General features: G+C 36.2%; 1 protein-coding gene across 3 annotated transcripts in view; it reads right to left on the bottom strand.

The window, feature by feature from the left end:
* Nucleotides 1-21,538, bottom strand: part of LOC146005194 (valine--tRNA ligase-like) — a 47,342-nt gene that overhangs the window by 15,327 nt on the left and 10,477 nt on the right. For all 3 annotated transcript variants that reach the window (XM_083144236.1, XM_083144237.1, XM_083144238.1), the window contains 7 exons: nt 19,973-20,201; nt 17,347-17,526; nt 13,826-13,947; nt 13,138-13,283; nt 10,773-10,889; nt 8,612-8,858; nt 1,797-1,919 (listed from right to left, as the gene is read on the bottom strand). In XM_083144236.1, the coding sequence (XP_083000362.1) occupies nt 1,797-1,919; nt 8,612-8,858; nt 10,773-10,889; nt 13,138-13,283; nt 13,826-13,947; nt 17,347-17,526; nt 19,973-20,201 (1,164 nt within the window). The remainder of the gene's footprint in view (nt 1-1,796; nt 1,920-8,611; nt 8,859-10,772; nt 10,890-13,137; nt 13,284-13,825; nt 13,948-17,346; nt 17,527-19,972; nt 20,202-21,538) is intronic.

Here is a 21,538-nt window from a genome sequence, read left to right as displayed (position 1 = left end):
GTGCCAACTTAGCTCTCTTGGAGCCAGATCTGGCTCTTTGGTGCACTCATTCGGCTGTGAACTGGGACGCCCACCCCTGTGCTACACTATGAAGCAATCACTGGTTCCAGTCCACATAGGCCACCTTTCGTCATAATTATACATTTTGAATGTGACGTGATATTGTTATATTGGCTGCGTCGCCCCACTCCCTCTTATCTCCCCAGCTACTTCTTTATAGCACCGTGTTTGACGTGAAATTGACATAATATTGTTATCAGGGAATTCTTTATTTTCGATTTCATAAGACCATTGGTGGAATATTGCGATGGGCGATGCTGCCGGATCTAGATGTTGAAAATTAAGAAATAAATTGTCATCAATTTAGAGTTAACGATAATAGCAGTGCCCCCACCCCTTTGACAACTAACATTACCCTAGGAGGAGCTTTATCCAGCCTTCGTAAATCTAGCTCCTTGAAAGTCAGTTTTAACTCCATTTAAGGTGAAATTTAGTTGTTTTATTCGCATCAGGTTTGGCAACACTGCCAGGAGGCAAGGAGAAAAGCATGATGATATAGGAGTATGATTTGATTCGTTTTCTTGGGAATATAAAACTTCCGATTGAATAGGAAAAGATGTCAACAGGAAGAGGGCAGTTTGAAGATGCATTTCACCAGCGGAAAAGTCGAAACTTCCATTTGATTAGCCGTAACTTGATGTTGAAGTTGATTCCCCATAAGGGGGATTCCGAACATTCTTATTCATCATATTTTTCAAACATCGTGTCCAGCTTTATAAACATAAAAAAACACTTCCACTTGCAACATGGAGAGAAATTCATACCCTTGGATACACCCAGGTTTTTTTAGTAGCAGTGCCCATTCGGGCTATATTGAAATAAATGCACAATTGGTGCATAACTATATCTCCTCCCCTTAAAATGTAAAATGGGTGGAAATTTTATAACATTTTGCTATGCTGGGAACATCAACCTCGAATGTATAATGCGAAAAAATGTAAAATTCAGGCATTCCACTGTATATGTTTACAATGAACACTTTCGTTTTGTATGGTTTTTAACAAGAATGTTGCCAGCACGTGACGTAAGAAGTTTTTTAGAACACTTGGGATTTTAAACTGTTTCAATTGGTTTATTTTCATGTAGTTTAGGGTTATTACAAGCATAAGAAAACTGTTTTTCGTTGTGACGTTTCAGGAGAACACACGCTCCCTTCATCAGACATTTGTTTTCATTTTGACTACAGATACAGTTTAACAATGGTTAGCAATTTTTTAAACATTTTCACAACGAAAAACAGTTTTCTTATGCTTGTAATAACCGTAAACTACAGGAAAATAATTCTAGAATGCAAGCAATGCATACACACAAGAAAAACTATTAATCAATTGGTTTGTTGAATTATTTTTCCATATCAAGAATCAGGCCTGGATTTATACAAGTGGTGATGGCCTGAGGGTAAGAACACTGTGAGCTCCCTGCTCTCCTCCATATACAATTCCATTTATAACCTTTCCAGCAAAATGGTTGCTTAGTTATATTTTCCCCACATTTCAAATAAATTATTTATTTAATTTCCTAGCCTTTTTCAGAGCATATTTTCCCCTAGTGGAGGTCTGGAGCTCTAGCTACCCCCTCCCCTGTCCCCTAAGCCCAAACCTGCTCAAGATATTTCACAGTACTACAAGACGTTAAACAAGAACTTTGTTATTTTTCTATAAAATTTTACAAATCTCCCTTTAACCTTAAATTGACAAATCTGTCAAGTTTTGATGACCCATGTAAGAAAAAGTTACCTTAAATGGTATCTGTCCTGTTAGATGAGTCCCAAGCATCACCATTCGAGCCACCCAAAAGAACAAGATGTCATGCCCCGTTTCCATTAATGACAAAGGATAGAATTCCTTAAATTCCTTGGTCTGAAATATATAAAAATAAAGGAAAAAGTTATAAAAAATATGTTAAGCCAGTCACTACTTCCGGAAATATCACATCTGTATAGATAGATAGGTATGACATTTTTGCTTTGTTTGTTGGAATTGTTGCTTCAAGTCCACTTTATGCACAGATAGACTAATCAGGACTGGGATCCGAACCAAGTGCCTCCACCAGCTATCGAACCTGCAACCTCTTGATTACAAGGTAACGACATTACCACAATGCCATTTGGGAGGCCCGTATCACATATTTGCAAATGCTAGTAAAGTACCTATATGAAATTTAATAATACCAATCTACCAATCTGGCATAAAACAACAAGTTGTACATGAAGACTGGTACAATTATGAGTTATCACTGATCGAATACTGATTACAATTTGCACTTTCCCCAATCCTTGTAGCAATACTCATATTTTAACTGAATAACAAATGAAAAAGGCTCTAAATCAGATCAAACAAGTGCAACAATTATTTAAGTAAATGTGACATTGTTGCTGAAAATATGGATAGGAAACAATTGTGAAAATTATGGGAGAACATGGTTGCCTTCCCCTGAGAGAGACAACATAAAAGTCAATGTTACTCTATTGATACCAATGTATCACTGAACAACGATCAAAATGTTCTTAACTACTTTTGTAGATGCAAAATAATATAATACTGTTATTTTTAATTGATTTTCATTCTTCCTGTAACGTTTTGTTCTGGTTTCCCAGAACTTTCTCGAAGAAAAATTAAATAAAACAACTTAAAATAACAGTATTATATTATTCTGCAACAGCAAAAATGTCTTTGAGACAAAGGTTCCTATTTTTAACTAATTTGGACATCCCGGTTCTTTCTCCACTGGTCTCTCACGTGGTAGTCAGACATCCTAACGACTGAGCTACCATGGCTGCAATAGTCAATTTGTATATCATGACAAAATTATCAAATTGTGCAATATTTTGAATTCATATTTATAACAGTTTTGACTGGTAATATGAAAAAGAAAATATCTTCAATCTTGTGTGTTCTTTCAAAGAAGCAAGATAACAAACTTTCTAATTTATAATTAAATTTATTGAAATTGTGTACATTTGCATTGGCATCAAGGTTTACATACAAAGGGGTCATTCCATGCCATTTCAACGAGGTCATGTCACCCACCAACTCAGATTTCGATGAAATTTGGTATACACCCTTCCTTTATGGTTGAAAGAAACCCCCTAATTTTTTTCACTCTATCTCAAATGGTTTTCCGTACCAAATGGTTCAGCACTGGTCGCTTGACCATTTTTAAAATTTTTCATTTGTTTGTCATTGTAACACCTGTACAACGGTAGTTCAAACAGGCATTATCTTTCTAAAACTAGACTTTGTTTTAAAATGGTGGCCATTTTTGTTTCACAACATTTTTGGCATATGCAGACATATGCATATGCATATGATAACTCAGCTAAGAAAACTTATAGAAATCTGGGGTAAAAAACATTGTTTTCAGTACATTTCAGGCTACATTTTATGTTCCGCATCTTTTTCACCACATCCAATGCAAATGGCTGAAATTTAGGATCAAAACTGACTGATATTCAATTTTGAAGGGAAATCAATGTATAGGATATATTTTTTTAGTAGGTAAGCAATGAAATATCTTGAGCAGGTGGTGGAACTTACAAAAGGACAGGAGGTGAGTGGGGGCAAGATGACAATGTTTAGCCTAGATGATGTAAAAAGCATGTTCCTGAGCATCAAGAGGGGACACATAGTGGAAATTGTTAGGAAGAAGATGGGACAAGAAATAATAGGAGAATGGGACGGTGAACATGTAGTGAAAGCTCTGCAAACTGTTTGGGATAATGGTTACTGCAAAGTGGGGAATAAACTAATGAAAATGATTGAAGGCCTAATTATAGGCTCTAGCTTAAGCCCAGTTATCAGAATAGGTAATGAACAAGTGGGAAAAGAAGGTGGCAAGATAATTCTGTTCTGCAGATATGTAGACGATTGTTTCGGCATATGGAGGGGAACAAGGAGGCAGCTGGCCATATTTGTCAAGGAAATAGAAGATGAAGCAAGAGGGATATTACTGGAGCTTGAATAGAAGAGGAAGAGAAGATAAAGTTTCCTGGATATAATGATGAAAATGGAGAGAGGAAAGAAGATTGAGACACTTGGCATCAGAAAAAGTATGCAGCAGGGGTCTTCTGTCATGTGAGTGAAGGGACAAAAATAAATTTTATAAAGAATATGGAAGACAGAATGAAGAAAATATGCACAAAAGAAGAAGAAAAAAGAGCAAAATAGAGAGCCTATGGCAGCAGCTAGAAAATAATGGGTACGAAAAGGAAGATTGGCTTGACATAAACAGAAGAAGAAAGAAGATAAAGAAAAAGACAAGGGGGAAGAGAAAGAAAAAGAGAGGTGGTTTGGTATAAAGAGTATGGGGAAAGCCACAGAGATGATAAGCAAAGTCCTTAGAAGAGCAGGCATAAAAACACAGAAAGGGAGGCCGCAACATTTTAAGGATAGCAAACAAGAAGGAAGAAAACAGAGAGGAGGAAGAGGAGATGATTATATATGAGGTTCAATGCAAGGAATGTCATAGTGTACATAGGGGAAACAAAAAAAGAGACTGAAAAACAGGTTGAAGTAACATAAGGATGATGAAAGATTAAAGAGGGAGAAAAATGTTATATTCAAGCAAACAAAAGAAGCGGGACACAACATAGAATGGGAGGAGGATAGGGAGGGAGAAGAGAGGAATAGTGAGGAAGTGGAAAGAGGCCAAGGAAATAGAGAAAAAAGGAGAAGAAGAAATAATGAACTCGAATGGGGGGCTGAAAATCAACAAAAAATGGAAAGGAGTGTTAGAAAGAGTGGAAAGGATGAGAGAAAGGAAGGAGAAAAGAAGAAGGATGAAAGAAGAGAGGAGGGAAGGAGTTCAGGAGATAAGGAATCTGTCTAAAGTGTAAATCACCAACCCTGAGACCTTCTGTAAACAAACCGTCTCACCAATTCGATGTATCACTCCGCGTCAGCTGATTCATGACTGCAATCATCTGCTGTTACACTCATAGTTCGCCGCACCTATTCATTTTACATAAGAGCCTCATCAGACAAATATGCAGCCACATACATTGTTACTTTCCCGGTCATACTCTCTTTCATAACCCTTAAAACTGCAGACACTGACACACCACTGCATATAAGATGATGTTTTGTATCTTTCATCAATTTATTGTGAAGATTTATCTGAAGAAGACCCTGTTAGAGGGTGGAAACGTTACGTTTTTAGTGTATATATTTTTTATACTATAAAATTTTGCCTTGGTCAGTATTTTAATGTTTTTTTTAAAAAAAAAATGAATGTGCACATTTCTACATCTCTCAATTTATAAACAGCAAAACTGCTTCTTTAAATAATTTTTCCTTTCCGATATATCTTTCTTTCAGGGCATTAATAATATACTTTACTTCCAATTGAGAATCTCTCACATTCATAATGGACATTTTTAGTGTCATCTTTAATGATTATGTTATTTGCAGTGTTGTAAGAAAACATTGATGAACTTTGTTGATGGCAATGGAGTATTGTTATGCCAGTGTATTACTGTATGCAGCAGTGATTCTGCTTAAGTATTAAATTTTCTTACATCTTCCCCTTGGAAAATCTCCTATGAGGGTTAGATACCTTTTCACGGTATTGACTGTTCTCTCAGCCAACCCATTTCCAGAAGGTTTATATGGACATGAGTGCCTTAGCTCAATTCCAAACCTTTGACAGAACATTTTAAATTGTTCACTAGCAAAGAGTTGTCCATTATCTGATACGAATTCTTTTGGAGAACCAAGTATGTAAAATTGGCTTTTTAAATGTCTAATTGCTTCCTGAGCCGTTAAATTAGAACATTGCCAAACATCCAAAAATTTTGTGTGGGCATCAACACACAACAGGAATAAATAACCTTTGAAATAAAAATGATCAACATGTATGCGTTCCATGGGTTGTGATGTCGGTGGCCATGACACAAATTTTCCTTTTGTTGAAGCTCTTGCATTCGTTTGACAAGCATCACATTTTACAACAAAACTTTCAATGTCAGAAGTCATTTTAGGCCACCAAACTGCAAATCTGTTTTAATCTCACTACACCACTGTGCAGACCATGAATTTGAGTCAGAAACTTGCATCGCAGTGTCTCTGGCAATACAATGCTATTTCCCCACATCAATAATCCATCGTCTGTTGACAGTTCCAGACGTTTCTTCCTTAAAGCTACTGCTTCCTCACTGATTTGTGACTCAATTCCCTTCCCAACCATTTTTAACATAAATTATTATTTTAGACATCAAACTATCGCTGTTTGTATGCTCCTTGATCTCAGATATGTGTAATGGCTACAACTTTTGTTCTAGATCTGCATACGCTGTCAAAACAAAATCCAATTGCAATTCTTCTGGCAGTGGTAATCTTGACAAGGCGTTTGCTATTGGAACCTTCTTAGAATACAGCATTTCGTAATTCAGAGATGCCATAAATATCTTCCACCTCTGCCAACATGCATTGTGTTGCATTGTCACTGGTGTATTCGAGTCAAGCAATGATTTGGCAGTCGTTGAATCAGTGTATATTGTAAATTTTTGACCAGCCAAATATAAATAAAAATGTCTAACAGACGAAACAATTACTAATGCCTCTCTTTCTCCCTGACAGTAATTTTTCTGAGCAGGTGAAAGTGTAGCTGAAAAACATGCCACTGTTCGATGTTCACCATCTACCCAGTGCCCTAATTGTCCTCCAACACCGTAGCAAGAACTATCAGTTTCTAGGATTATTTCTTTTGAAGGATTGAAAGGAATTATAGCAGGTGTATGAACAATCTTATCTTTAACAGCCTTAAATTCCAATGCACATTGATTAGTCCACAACCATCTTTTGCCTTTCCTCAGAAATCAATATAGGTGTGGTATTGTAGATGACAAGTTGTGTAGGAAACAGCTTTGAAATGCAACCATCCCTAAAAAACTTTGTAGTTGAACCTTATCCTTTGGCTCTGGACTTTCTAAAATAGCATGCACATGCTTTTCAGTTGGTGTGATTCCATTTGCTGTAAAACGTCTTCCTAAGTAAATCACTTCTGCACTAGGAATTCAGATTTACTTAAATTGACTTTAACATTATAATCTTAAACGCGTTCCAGGATTTGTTTTGTTCTTAGGAAACATTCTTGTAGACTATCTCCGGAAATGATAACATCATAAATAAATGCTGCAACTCTTTCCAAGCCTGTTAAAATTTGATTGGAATATGTTTGTCCAACATATTCCCTCCCGCATTTGCACACAATTCTGTAAACTCCTTTCAGCCCTTCAAGGTCTTCTTTCACCCGCCCCCCTTTCTTATATTTTACAGAATATAAACTCATTGGTTTGATTGATGGTGTTTTAAGTCCACTTTATGCACAGTAAGGCTAATCGGGACTGAACCTACAGTTTAAAGTGGGATCTATGTGCTTCCACCGGTTATCAAACCCGGGACCGGAATATAAACTGGAAGGAGCATGCGAATCCGATGGGGGGAGCATGATAAAGATATTAAGGAAGGGGTTCCTCAAACCGGTCTCCCTCGGAACACATAATTGAAAGTAAACATAGAATCGTAAAAAGAGAAGTTATTAAGAAAAGTAGTAATAAATTGGACCGGAATGTATATGAGACATATATGCACTGGAAATGATAATAAACGCAATAGAGATTATGGCAATTTAGAGGAGGGGTGGGTCAATTTTCTTAAAAAGTGGGATAAAGCTGGTAATAATTACGCTTAGATGGGTTTTCATGTTACCGCCGAAGTTTCGAGCTGCGGGGAAAGACCGTGAATTTTCATTGGATTGGTGACACGAGAGTTGAGGGTAATCGGTCCGATGGAAGGGAGGTAACCTTCAACTCTGTGTATGGAGACTGTTACTCACATGCCTTGCCTCACCTGCAGGGGACCTGCTTTTAAATCTTTTAGTATCTTAACATGGGCTTTTTAGGAACACAGGAACTTTTACTTTGTCAGAGTCAAGGGTTTTATAAGTGTTTTTTACCACCACCTTCAACCTATATCCCTATATAACACTTTTTTACATCACACCATGTCTGGTGTCTGGATATTCATGTGGACCTGAAGAAGGAGGAAGTATTGACCTCCGAAACGTAGTTTGGATAAATTTATACTCACTCACATAAGTTGTGATTTTTGATACTATTTAGGTATTTACTCTTTTACACCAGACAGATATATATGTAAAATGATGTGCCAGTCAGGACTTCAGATTTAGCCGAGGGCATTTACCAAAGTGATTAGTGAGATAGATTTACAGAATAGGTTGACCATGCGGTCTTCTTCTCTATTTATTCTCACTGTCTGCAACTTTTTATTTGTAATAATACCAATTCCAATACTCTTACTGATTCTCACCAATACCGATACTAGAAAATTGCAATAATAAAAATTTCTTCAAAAATATTCCATAATTACATTCAGAATTTCAAAATAGATGTTATGTAATCACAAAAAGCAGTTTTTCGTGCAAATTGGTGTAAAATAAAAATAAAGTTTGAATTTTGCATAATTTTGAGGATAATTAGGCTCGGCGAAAGTGTCTCCCTACTTTTAGCTTTAAAAGTCGAAGGCAGTTTTACCTGATTAGGCCAACCAAATACTGAAAAAGGGAACAGAGCTGAAGAGAACCAAGTATCCAATACATCTGCATCCTGCTGTATTTCTACCCTTTCATCAGGACCAGTTCCCAATTTCTCCACTGCTTTCTTCTTAGCCTCTTCCACGTTCCTAGCTGCTACCCACGTACTTCTCTCCCCATCAACAGTCTGGCAAAAGTAAGCAGGTATCTGATGCCCCCACCACAGCTGGCGGGATATGCACCAATCTCTGGAACCAAATAACGGACGTCACTTACATGAAGAACTGATGATATAACATCTACTCCAATAATTCTATTAATACTTTATTAATTCCTCATATCCCCATTCCAATCCATTAACAAAAATATAAAACAACCAAAAATAAGTGCAGTTTGAATCACCAATCACAAAGAACTATTAAATTATAAAAGGATTAAGAAAGAGTAAAAAAGACACTAACATTTCAATAATACAAACAAATTAAAATAATCATTACCAAGAATTATAACAGATAGCCCAAGAGCACGCTCACAAAATGAAAGAAATAATAAACGAAAGTAAGATTCCTCTTGGTTATTAACAAAACAATGTGTTATATAAAGGGTGTTTTTTTAAGAGTGATAGAACTTTTGATAGGGATAGCTGTCATTTGTTTTGTTTTGATGACATGTTGCTTTGTTATTTCATATCAGTGAGCATTGGCAAATGATCATGGAAAGACTGACGCCGCAACAACGTTTACAAATTGTGTAAATATATTTCCAAAATCAATGTTCTGTTCGCCAAACGTATAGAGCACTTCGGACATATCGGCGCTGTCAGTGAATTGGCCTCACAAGATCATGGGACCTAACACCACTGGATTATTTTCTTTGGGATATCTAAAGTTTGGTTTGATTTGGTGTTTTAAGTCCACTTTATGCACAGTAAGGCTAATCGGGACTGGACCTACAGTTTAAAGTGGGATCCGAACCACTTGTGCCTCCACCGGGTATCGAACCCGGGACCCCTTGATTACAAGGCAATGACGCTACCACTGCGCCATGGGGGAGGCCCTGGGGATATCTAAAGTCTCTGGTTTATGCTGATAAACCAGCAACAATTGACGCTTTGAAAGCCAACATAACTCGTGTTATTAACGACATACGTCCCCCATTACTTGAAAAGTGGTTCAAAATTGGACTGATCCGATTCTATCACAGCTAGTCGTGGTGGACATAAGCCGGAAATTATTTTCAAAAAGTAAATGTCAGAAAGTTATCTTTCAAATGAAAACACAATTGGCTTCAAACTTATTGTTTTGTGTTTTTTATTTCAATTCAAAGTTCTATCACTCTAAAAAAAAACACCCTATATAAATATAAAAAATTACAATCAATTTTAGTTTTAATAAAGTTACTAATAAATGCCTATGCTGAGAAACGAAACACAGAAAGCTAATAAATAAAACATTTAATATAATTTTCAATTATATTATTAACAATACTAATTTTAATTTATTCATGATGAATGTGGTAAACACAGCTTAAGTATTATGTATGTGAAGTTTTTGTGTTTCCGCATCTCCGCTTCAGATACCATACCCTTAGTGAATAAAGGCAATGAGCGTTCGAAATTAATCGGAAAAAAAACTTATCCAATTGTGCAACGCGGAATCACGAAAACTTCACATAGGTAATAAATCTTAAAATTAGTTCAGAATATTTAAAAAAAAAAATGTATAGTTTTGATTTTGAACTACATCACATTAATCTATCAGCATTTCTTTGAAGTATTCATCATTTCACATAAAATATGGAACCGGGGTGGTCTAGTCGGTAGAGCATGTGACTGCCACGTGGGCTTTTACGTTTCCTGCATTTTGGTGTTCCATTGTATTATAAACTACTTGGAATTGTTACAATTTACATGCATTGGTATCAGTGGGAATGGTATGAGCACCAACAGTGGAATCAGCTTCGCCCTATGACATACTGATTCCAGAACAGCACAATGGCACAAATTCCAGTCTTTCCTACGTTACTCGCACTTTTAGTGGATGACAGTGCACCAGCACTACAGGCACGTCAGCCATGTACAGCCCCATTTCTATAACACACTGTGGTGGAGATGCTGGATATATTTTATTTTAAAACGATATTCCACTCACTGAAAAACTTACCTAATATTTTCAAGCCAATCAAACCAAACCTTCTCAAAACGTTTTGGTTCAATTTCTAATTCGCCTTTCCTTACAGATTCTATGGCATGATTTGCCATGTTCTGACATTTAAGGAACCTGAAATAAGAAGCACTTTGGTATCATACGAGAATAATAATAATACAGCGGAACCCCGATTTTATGTTCTCAGATTTAACATTTTCCCCACCTTCAATTTTCATGATACCAATAGAGCAGTGGTTCCCAAAGTGTTCCAACATTTTCAATGAAATAATATGATTCCTCCAAGTATGTGCTTATTTAGTACTTTTTACACACAAAATCTTTCTGAATTTGAAATGTGTGTTTATTTTTAAGTTCAGGCAACCAACCTAACATCACTAACTGAGCGTTGCAAGTGTTAGATAGGCCTACATTCTGACTTGGGCACTGCGGTGTCTTGAAACACCAAGGGCTTCGTGACACGAAAAAGTTTGAGAACCCCTGCAATAGAGCATAATGTTATAAAATTTTCCCACATTTTAACTTTTTTCATCTAAATCTATTGACAAATGTAAAATCGAGGTTCCACTGTATTGAAAACACACATCAGAGACAACAGATTTAACATATTTATGGAAAATGTGCATTACAGTTGAGTCTAAGGGTCAGAATAATCATCCATTAACAACTTTCAATGTACTAAACCATATTAATGCTAATAGATTACAATTGTTTTTTTTTTTATTTGTAGAACTTACAAACAAGTAATAGTTATTTATTTTAATTTACATTTCAGCTCAATACAATATGAATAAGATAATAAATAACTAGTCTTCTGCTATACACATAATTAATTAACCAATGGCATAGTTACTTTGTAATCAGGGTCCGGGATTCGATTCCTGGAGGAGGTACTGTGTGCACTGGTTCAGATTGCAATTTAAATTGTGGGTCCACTCCCTACTGTCCTGTGTGAACATGAAGTGGACTTTAAACAAACCATGACAATATTTATTGGATGTAATCAAATGGTTAACATTTTTGCCTTTGGAGCAAGTGGTACCACGTTGAATTCTTGGTGGGAACTCAAAAATATCGGTGTTGATCCAGCATCGTAAGGACAATTGGGCAAATACTGAAAAAGAAGGAGCAGTAGGATATGGTCTCACAAAACCAGAAAATAGTGATGGGACTCGATGCACTCATCATGTGTCACCCAATGACAAAACAAATGATGGGCCTTGGCACTCAACTGGCTGTTGCACCATGGAGTAGCAGACATAATTAATTAAATCTTTAAGTTTTCCAAAGGTGAGTAAAGTAACTAATAATCAAGGTAGAACTATTATGTTGTCCTTACAATGTACAAAATTCAATCTTCCATGAATAATGATACCAAATTAATTTTATTTAAACACTTCGAAGTAATTACTGCTTTTTGATCCACTACCCAAGGATCTGGCTTGAAGTCCCAGCCTGGGCATGGTTGTTTGTTGTGAATGTCTTTTCACCTTAGCATCACTCATTCTCATCATTAACCAAAAGTGGAAGAAAAGTGACATAAAATAAAAAATACAAAAACAATACTTATTCTTTTAATAGTGACAATATTAATTCAATCTAATGAATTCATGCTTCACTTTTTATTTGTGATCAATTTCACCAATAGACAGGTGCGCAGAAAAATGAAGCGTGAACTCATTAGAATGAATAATCTATCTCCGCGTAACCTCCAAACAGATATCTTTAGATACAGGGTGAGCCTAAAAGAAATACACAGATTAAACGCTTTATATATCAAACCCTGTTAGTTTTATCAGGTTGCATTTAGTACTGTTTTATAGATACAATCTTCAAGTTTACGACCTCCACTTTTCATATGTTTTTGTGACATCATCATGTGAGCACCCTTGATGTCAGTTGAGCAATATGGCCGCTAGACAGGTAGAAAAGGCTTTCTGTGTGCTTGTGATTTAACACTGTGTGACTACTTCTTGTGGGGATACATCAAGGACTGGGTTTTTGTTCCTCCCCTTCCAACAAGTGTGGACGATCTTAAACAACACATCACAACAGCTGCTGCTACTGTTGCCATGTACATGCTGATATGTGTTTGGGGAGAACTGGAGTACCACATTGATATCTGTCATGTTACATAGAACATTTGTAACTTAACCATGTAAACTTCAAGACATACTCTTCCAACCAGGTAAGTATTACAGCCATGTTATTAAAACTCTTGTTTCTGTAAAACTTTGAAACTGTCTATTTCTTTTAAGCTCATCCTGTATATCAAGTGGAAAATCTCTCAAATCACAAAAAAACATTTTAAAAAATCAACAAATCAAGTCTTAAAAATGCAAAATGGGGACAACAATCTCACCATTGTGGCTTTAGCAGGAACTCTACGACATCTCCTGATCTGCTACAAAATGGAACCTGCATGGAGTGATCTTTCCTTCCTCGCCAGAGATCCATTGCTTCAAGTTCAGATGTAATGGCAACTCTTGCATCAAATCTATCCATGCCCTAAATCAAACAATATGATAATTGATGAAGACCTACAAAAATTCCACAAAGAATGCATCACAAATATTTCAACAGTGCATACCTATGCCAAAAAAATTAAATTCTACTTCAGTACAATAAAATCATATGTGGTATGCCAACACTTACGTTACACCTATATGACTTTGTTGTAAGGATCTGACAGATAAATAGGTCCTATATCGGTATTGGTCAATATATGAATATCGGTGTCTATACTACACATAAAAATTTAAAATCACAGGCTCTATATGAAATGAATATTAAAAAAAATTACACTCGAAATAATGATATATATCTGGCACTCTACAAATGAAAAATGTCTTCTGTAAACCAGATATAAGTACATGCACTGATGGACAATACCTGCATAATGCCTAAATTTTAAAACTATATTTTAATATTTTTTTTATAAGTTCATGAAAATTCTTAGTAAATATATTACATATTGACAGTGAGTAGCAACCAATACCTTAGTTATCTTATATATTTATTACTAGTTATTATAAGGCTTTTTAACAAACCTCAAACCGCCCACTGTTTATAAGTTTTCCTTCCTCATTGATCACTGGCAGTATCTGCAAGTTATGTCTTTTTGCTACTTCAAAGTCTGTCATGTTATGGGCTGGTGTTATTTTTACAGCACCTAGAAGAATACAGTAGATCATGTATGAAGGACAATATGAATATATGCAACGCCTTACACAATTATCTTTGTGATGACTAAAAATTTTTAATACCCCAATGTACAAAGTGTATGAGCAATGATTTAAAAGTACCTAGTTCTGCAAATACAATACAAAATACTACAAAATGTATAAACTGTAAAAATACACTATAACAACAAGGGCTGAACTGATATTAAATATTAGTATTGGCATTCCATACTATCAGCATCAGAATGTATCAGCTGGAATTTTTCCAGAGCGTGCAAAAATGCATGGGAATTATGCAAAATTCATAATTTTGATTATTTTTTACAACAATATTGTGGTGAGAAATGGATTTTGTGATTAAATTCGAAAATATAAATATCTTAAAGCAAAACTGTGGTAGTTATGATATAGTTGCAATGGAAAATGTTTATTTAATTTTTTTTCTTTTTGGAATTGTTACAATTTCTAAGTATCTCTATTGGTACAATAGGGAATCAGTAAGAGTGCGGGCATTGGTTCAGCCCTAACAGGGGCATAATAGGAAACATCTATTCTATCTCAAATTCCTTTGTTCAATAACAGAAATCCAGATCTGAATCCATAAGAATGGAAACTCAATTTATTATCTGCAGAATTTGTATAATTAAGAAGACATAGGTGGGCAGCCATGGGAGAGGAAAGAAGAGTTTACAGGATTCTTGTTAGGAAACCTGATGGTAAGAGACCTGTAGGAAGATGAAGATTGAGGCATAACGTTGAGCTGGACCTAAAGGAAACCGGTAAGGATGGAAAGATTGGATTGATCTTACCCAGGATAGGGACAGATGGAAGACTTGTGTTGCTGCAGCCATAAACCTTAGGGTTTAAGAAGGCTAGATTGTTAGTTAGTTAGAGTTAGAATTTGTATAATTGTCTACACTCCTAAGGATTAAATTATTTTTAAAAAAAATCACGAGTTTCACATCAGTTCAGCACTAAAATAATTAAACTAAGTGTTGAAGCTTTCCTTGCAATGATTGATGAAAAGATTCTCCCAGGTTACGGCCAGGTGAGATGTCAACAGCCTGATTGATAGCTCAAGAGAATCTTTCCAGTAAAATAATTGTCACCTATTTTTACAATCTTACTCTAATTTCTTGAAAACCATTAATATTTTATTAGGATATCACAACAATATTTTCTTTCTCAATTTCCCAACAGTAATGAATTCTATCATGATCCAGATATCACTATTCCAGATCACTGCTATCAAATAAGCAATAGGTTAGATCAATGCTTTTTTGGGGGGAAGAAACGTTTTGGTATTCTTCAAGTTGGTTTGTTGTTGTTATTATTTGTTATTGTGTTCATCATAAGAACTAACTAACTAACTAACTCTCTAGCCTTCTTAAACCCGAAGGTTCATGGCTGCAGCAACACAGGCCTTCCATCTTTCCCTATCTTGAGCAAGATCTATATACTCTTTTCCATCCCTACCGATTTCCTTTAGGTCCATCTCAACGTTGACCCTCCATCTTCATCTTGGCCTTCCTACATGTCTCTTACCATCTGGTTTCCCAACAAGAATCCTGTAAACTCCTCTTTCCTCTCCCATTCGTGCCACATGGCCTGCCCACCTAAGTCTTCTTGATTTAATTATTCTAATAATATCTGGACATGAGTACAAATTATGTAGTTCTAAATTATGTAACCTTCTCCACTCACCTGTCTCCTCATCCCTTTTAGGTCCAAAGATTTTCCTAAGGATCTTATTTTCAAATACTTTCAATTTATGTTCAGGCAAAATTACTGTTTTGTATATTTTAACTTTTAGTTTCTTAGATATTAAACGAGAAGACAAAAGTTTATGAAGAGAGAAGTAACATGCATTTCCTGAATTAAGCCTACTTTTTATTTCCTCTTTAATAGAATTTTCATTTGTTAATATTACTCCTAAGTATTTGAATTTGGAAACTGGTTCAAACGAGTTGTTATCAATAATTAGATTTTGATTATTACCTAACACTTGGTTTCGGCCTGTAAGCATATATTTAGTTTTCTCTTTGTTAACTTCTAAACCTATCTCTTCAGCAGTTTTGAAAAATATTTTAGAATTATTCTTAATTGTATTCACATCATCCCCCAGTAAGTCTACATCATCTGCATATGCTAACAACTGAGTCACACCATTTAATTTTAGTCCTTCTTTAGTTTCTTTTACCTTCCTTACAGCATATTCTAAGGCAAAATTAAAGAGCAATGCAGATAATGCATCTCCTTGTTTTAACCCATCATGAATTATAAATTTGTCAGACATATTATTACCCACACGAATTTTACTTTCTGTTTCACTGGTGCATATTTTTATCATACTAACAAGCTTCTTAGGTATTCCAAACTCTACTAATATATTATATAATTTATCTCTTTTGACCGAATCATATGCTTTTTTGAAATCAATGAATAGCTGATGGACATTTTGATTATATTCCCACTTTTTTTCAAGTGTCTGTCTGATGTGAAAAATTTGATCTGTAGTTGATCGGTTACGTTTAAATCCACATTGATAATCACCTATAATTTCATTAGCATATGGGGTTAGTCTTGTTAAAAGAATGTTAGACAATATTTTGTATGTTGTTGAGAGTAGAGAAATTCCACGGTAATTACTGCAGTTCATTTTATCACCTTTTTTAAACACAGGAACATAAGAACTACTCTAAATATTGAGGTATGTTTATAAATGATCCAAGTACACACTGTGACTGATCCAAAGATGTTCATTTATTTCATTTATTATTTGTTTAATAACCATGATGCATAATACATTATATTGTTATTAATTGCTGTTTTGTTACATTACGTGAAAATGTTGTGTCAAATTAATATGATGTATAATTAATTATAATCACATTATTGCTAATATAAAATTATGATGTTTAAATTTATATAAATTTTGAGCGTAACAAAAGAAAAGAAACAAATGAATGTACATAAATAAGTGATTATGATATGGAGATTTTAAGAGTGACTACCTAGTTTTCATTGGACTTATCAATGTGTAAGAAGCATTTTGATAAAAGAAAATACTAGAATGATCCTTTGCGGTGTGAGTGAAAGAGCTTGCTTCAACACACACACATTCCTTTCATTAAAATTAAATGTTCTGTTAGTTATATTCTCACCTATAAAAAGGTAGTACCGTTTTGTACCACCAGAAAAAAAGCTCTGGGTTGGATGATAAGACAAGCTGACTGTTCTTTCCAAGTAATGAACTCAAAACTCTCATTAGTTGCTACCTTCAGCCAAATATACTGCAAAATTTCATGAGAAATTTGCTGAGAAAGAAGCAGAGCTGGTTGAAATGCAACGTCTTGATGAAGGAAATAAAGAGATGACTTTTTATTTACCTGAACCAAATTCTCTGTCAACAAACTCGTCACATATAATTGGAAGCTTTTGTTTCCTGAAAGGATGCCACACGTACTTTCCATGAAGAGATGAATATCGTTCATCTTTAGGATGTACAGCTACTGCTACATCTCCAACCATCGTCTCAGTTCGAGTAGTTGAAACTATAATTTCGGAATCTAAAAATAAGATTTAGATTTAAGTTTTTCACAATAAATTAATGCTGGAAATGGTAAAGATTAACATCACAAAATATGCATATTCTTGTCATCAAAGTCCCCTGGGGTTTGAGTCCTAACCTGGACATGGGTGTTCTTTATGAGTGCCTTCATCACTTTCATTTAATCATCATTCTCAGTTCACAATTAGCCAAAAGTGGCAGAAAAGCAATACTAAATAACAAATGTACAAAGTATTCACAACTAATACCACATGTGACATCACAGAAGAATCTTATATGAACATGGGGAAAAATAGTTTCTTGGACAAAGTTGTCACTGGTGATCCAAAAATTAATATTAGGTGCTGCTGTGCTCAGCAAAACATATTTAACAACCCTGTTCTCAATGTAAATAAATAAATAAATAAATATACACACACAAATGATGAAGGAGACAGTAAATACTTACCACGCAAAAAAAATAGTTTGATATTTCGCGGCATATGCCGCATTATCATCGGAGAAGAAAGAAATATCGGTGTTACGTAGCATAGAGGACAGAATACTTACGGTAGCGTTTGTACAGTCAGTGTTGCCAGAAACAGTTGATAGATAACAAATGTACTTTCACTAGTGTTTACTGCATGGTGGGTGGGCAGTTTCGGAGAGGAGGAGAAAGGGTTATTGGTTGGCTAGGTTGAGTCCGGGGGGTATACTGGTGTGCATGCCTGATAAATAGGCCCTTTCCCATCGCCTGCGGAAAGATATGTCAGAGAGGGGGGGGGGGGGGGGTAAAAGATGGATGATGGCCACACGGAAACAGTTGTTAAAGGTGGTGATATGGATGTTGGTGTGGATGGCAACTGTGAAATCGAAGCTTTGGGTGGAGGAACGGTGATTATTGATCCTTAGGTTCAAGGGTGTGGAGGTTTCGCCCAGGTAGAAGTTACCGCAGATTTGGCAGATGAGGGTGTAAATCAGGTTGGATGAGTGGCAGGTGCCCTTAGGGTAAAAGGTGAACTCACCTATTGCTGTGGGGATCAGGAGGGTGGGGGAGGTGATGAGTATGGGGCAGGTCTTGCACCTGGGTTTGTTGCACCTGTGAGCTGGGGGGAGTGATGTGGAAGGGGTGGGAGTGTTTTGGACCAAGATGTTCTTGAGGTTGCAGAGGCGATGGAAAATGACCCTAGGTTTATCCCGAAAGATGTCCCTGGTGTCAGGATCACTGTGCAGGATGGAAAGGACCGAGTGGAGGGTATCTCTGGTTTTCGTAAGGTGGGGGGTGGTATTGGGTGATCATAGCTGGAGGGTTAGTTTTGGGTTGTTTGCTGCGGTTGTGGCTCTTGTGATTTGTTTGTTGATGAAGGTGGAGGGGTAGCCACATTTGGTTAGGGCTTGGTGCAGGCGTAGGTTGTAGTTTTGGCAGGATGAGGGGGGGATGAGTTGTGGCATTGGCCTCTGAGAGCAAGGGAAAATGGGATGGCTTTTTTGGTGTGGTAGGGGTGTGAGCTGGAGTAGTGGAGATACTGGGGGTGGTTGGTCAGTTTGATGCGTATGGAAGTTTCCAAGTGGTCACCCGCAATGTGGATGTCCACATCTAGGAAGGTCACTTGGTCTTTGGAGTGGAACCAGGTGAATTTGAGGGTAGTGAAGTCGTTCAGTTCGTTTAGGAATGTAGTGTATATATTCTCATTAAACTTCATATTCTCCAATATACTCATTGAAAGCAGGGTTGCAATACCTCATCCCTTTCCACAATATTGTTGTGATTCTGGAACGTGCATGTATTGTACAGCAAAATACTTTTTTACTTGGAATTCTTCTATAATTATCTTCTATCATCTCAAAATAACTTGTAGATCTCCCAGTTGCAGTTTGTTCATTTTCGAGATGGAAACCCTTAGCACCATCTTGTGGTGATTTGGTAAAACATCTGTGTATTTTGCCCAACCTGCTGGGCCCAGGGGAAGTAGGATATAAATGGGACTAGGTGACCTTGACCTTCTGTAGGGCTGTGTGTGTGTACTGTCCTATTTCTGGTACTTATATATGCTGAGTGTCACTTTACAGCCTCAGTTTTTAGCCCAGGTAAGAATATTTTTGTCCTCAGACACATTTATTTTAATCAATCAATCAATCAAACTAGCAGATGAACATCACAATATAATCTTCAGGCAAGGAAAGCAAGTTCAGGAATACCATAACAAACTTCAGAATCTTCATGTGCACACTTTATGAATGGCAAGTTGCATTAACTCATTTAACAGGTTCGGAACATGTCCAAAAGAAGGAGCCACATAAATTGTGTATTCTTGACAAAAGAAATACATAAATAAACCCATACTATAAAATATAACATCATATATTGAGTGTGTTTATATGCTATACATTCCCAATAGTGCATTCATAAATATGTCCATTCAAACATGCAAACATTATACCATTTATGATTACAAAATACATACCCTCTCCATCAACTTTGTATGCAAAGTCATGTAACACTCCAAACTCTATAGGCTTTTCATACCCTGGAACATTCAATAATGTTGGGCCCTCTACTGGTTTCAAGTCAACCTCTATATCAGAAATAGCTGACCGAAGAGTGCACGACCAATTGACTAGGGAGTTAGCACGGTATATCAGGCCTGCATCAAATAGTAGAACAAAGGCTTCCATTACTGCCCGTGATTGTTTCTGCACAAAAAGATAAATAATAAACAAAGTCAGGTGTAAAATATGGCATCTACTTCATTCATTTTACATTCATATACAATAATACAGCATGTAACAATAGTCCGGGAACACTTTAAAAAAATTATTGTAGCCAAACGAGTAGCATTACAAAGTGACAAAGTACATCATTTCAAAGAGTAAAGTTGTACGTTTTTTTTCTCATTGCAGGTGTTACATGTAGTTCCATATATCGTCGCTAGGTGGTGTCATAATCAAGATGGCAATTTCTGGAGCTGAGAAGGCTTTCTGCATGCTAGAATTTGACAAAACAAAGAGTGCAACGGATGATTTTTTTTATGAGGTTATGTAAAGGAGCATGTATATGTCCCTCCTCTTCCACGTGATGTTGTGGAACTCAAAAGGAGAATTGAACAAGTAACAGCCAAGTCTCGGAAGACATGTTGGGCCGTGTGTGGGTAGAGTTTGATTATCGCATCGACATTTGTTGGGTCACAAATGGTTCCCACATAGTGTGTTTGTAAAGTGAGTGTTGTTGAAAAAACTTACAACTTTACTCTTTGAAATTATGTACTTTGTTACTTTGTAATGCTACTCGTTTGGCTACAATAATTTCTTTAAAGTGTTTTTTGTTACACGTACGAGCGGATGCAAAAAAATTCGTAGACCGACCAAGTTACGAAACTGGTTAGAGGACGGTCACATTATGTCTTGAAAGTACATATCCTTGTATGTACATATACCAAAAGGCATTGCATGATTGGACAGGTTTTCTTGTTGTTTCAGGTTTATTAAGTGACCTTGTTTGCTCATGTCTGTTTCTCCATGACAATGGCCCTGCCCATCGAGCAGCATCAACACAGCACAAATTGCGAGACCTGGGCTTTCAGTGTCTTGATCATCCACCCTATTCGCCGATCTGGCTCCATCGGACTACTTTCTGTTTCCCCCAGCTCAAAAAACACCTGAAGGGACACCATTTCGCCTCAGATCAGAAGGTGATTACTGCCATAGAGCATTGGTGCAAGGAGCAAACTTCTGAATTTTTTTTTAAGTGGTTTTTAAAAGTTGCAGCACCGGGCTAGAAAGTGCATCAAGCTTCAAGGGGAGTATGTTAAGTAACTATGAAGTCTCATCATTCCAAGTGCATACCTTCTACGTCGGGCTAACAAAATTTTAAGCATCCCCTCATAATAAGCATATATAAGAAGACTCACACATGTTCTGAATTGCAGTTTACTTTTTACTTTATTTTCATTTAACATATTTTTTTTAATGAAATTTGCATTTTCGAAGAAGTAAATGAGTGTATATTCTCAACGAGGTATATAAATTCTTGC

The sequence above is a fragment of the Lepisma saccharinum genome, chromosome 23 (genome assembly GCF_977018435.1).
Source record: "Lepisma saccharinum chromosome 23, izLepSacc3.1, whole genome shotgun sequence".
In the NCBI taxonomy this organism is placed as follows: domain Eukaryota; kingdom Metazoa; phylum Arthropoda; class Insecta; order Zygentoma; family Lepismatidae; genus Lepisma; species Lepisma saccharinum.
Note: the sequence above shows the minus strand (reverse complement) of the source record. Positions and strands in the feature narration are given on the sequence as shown.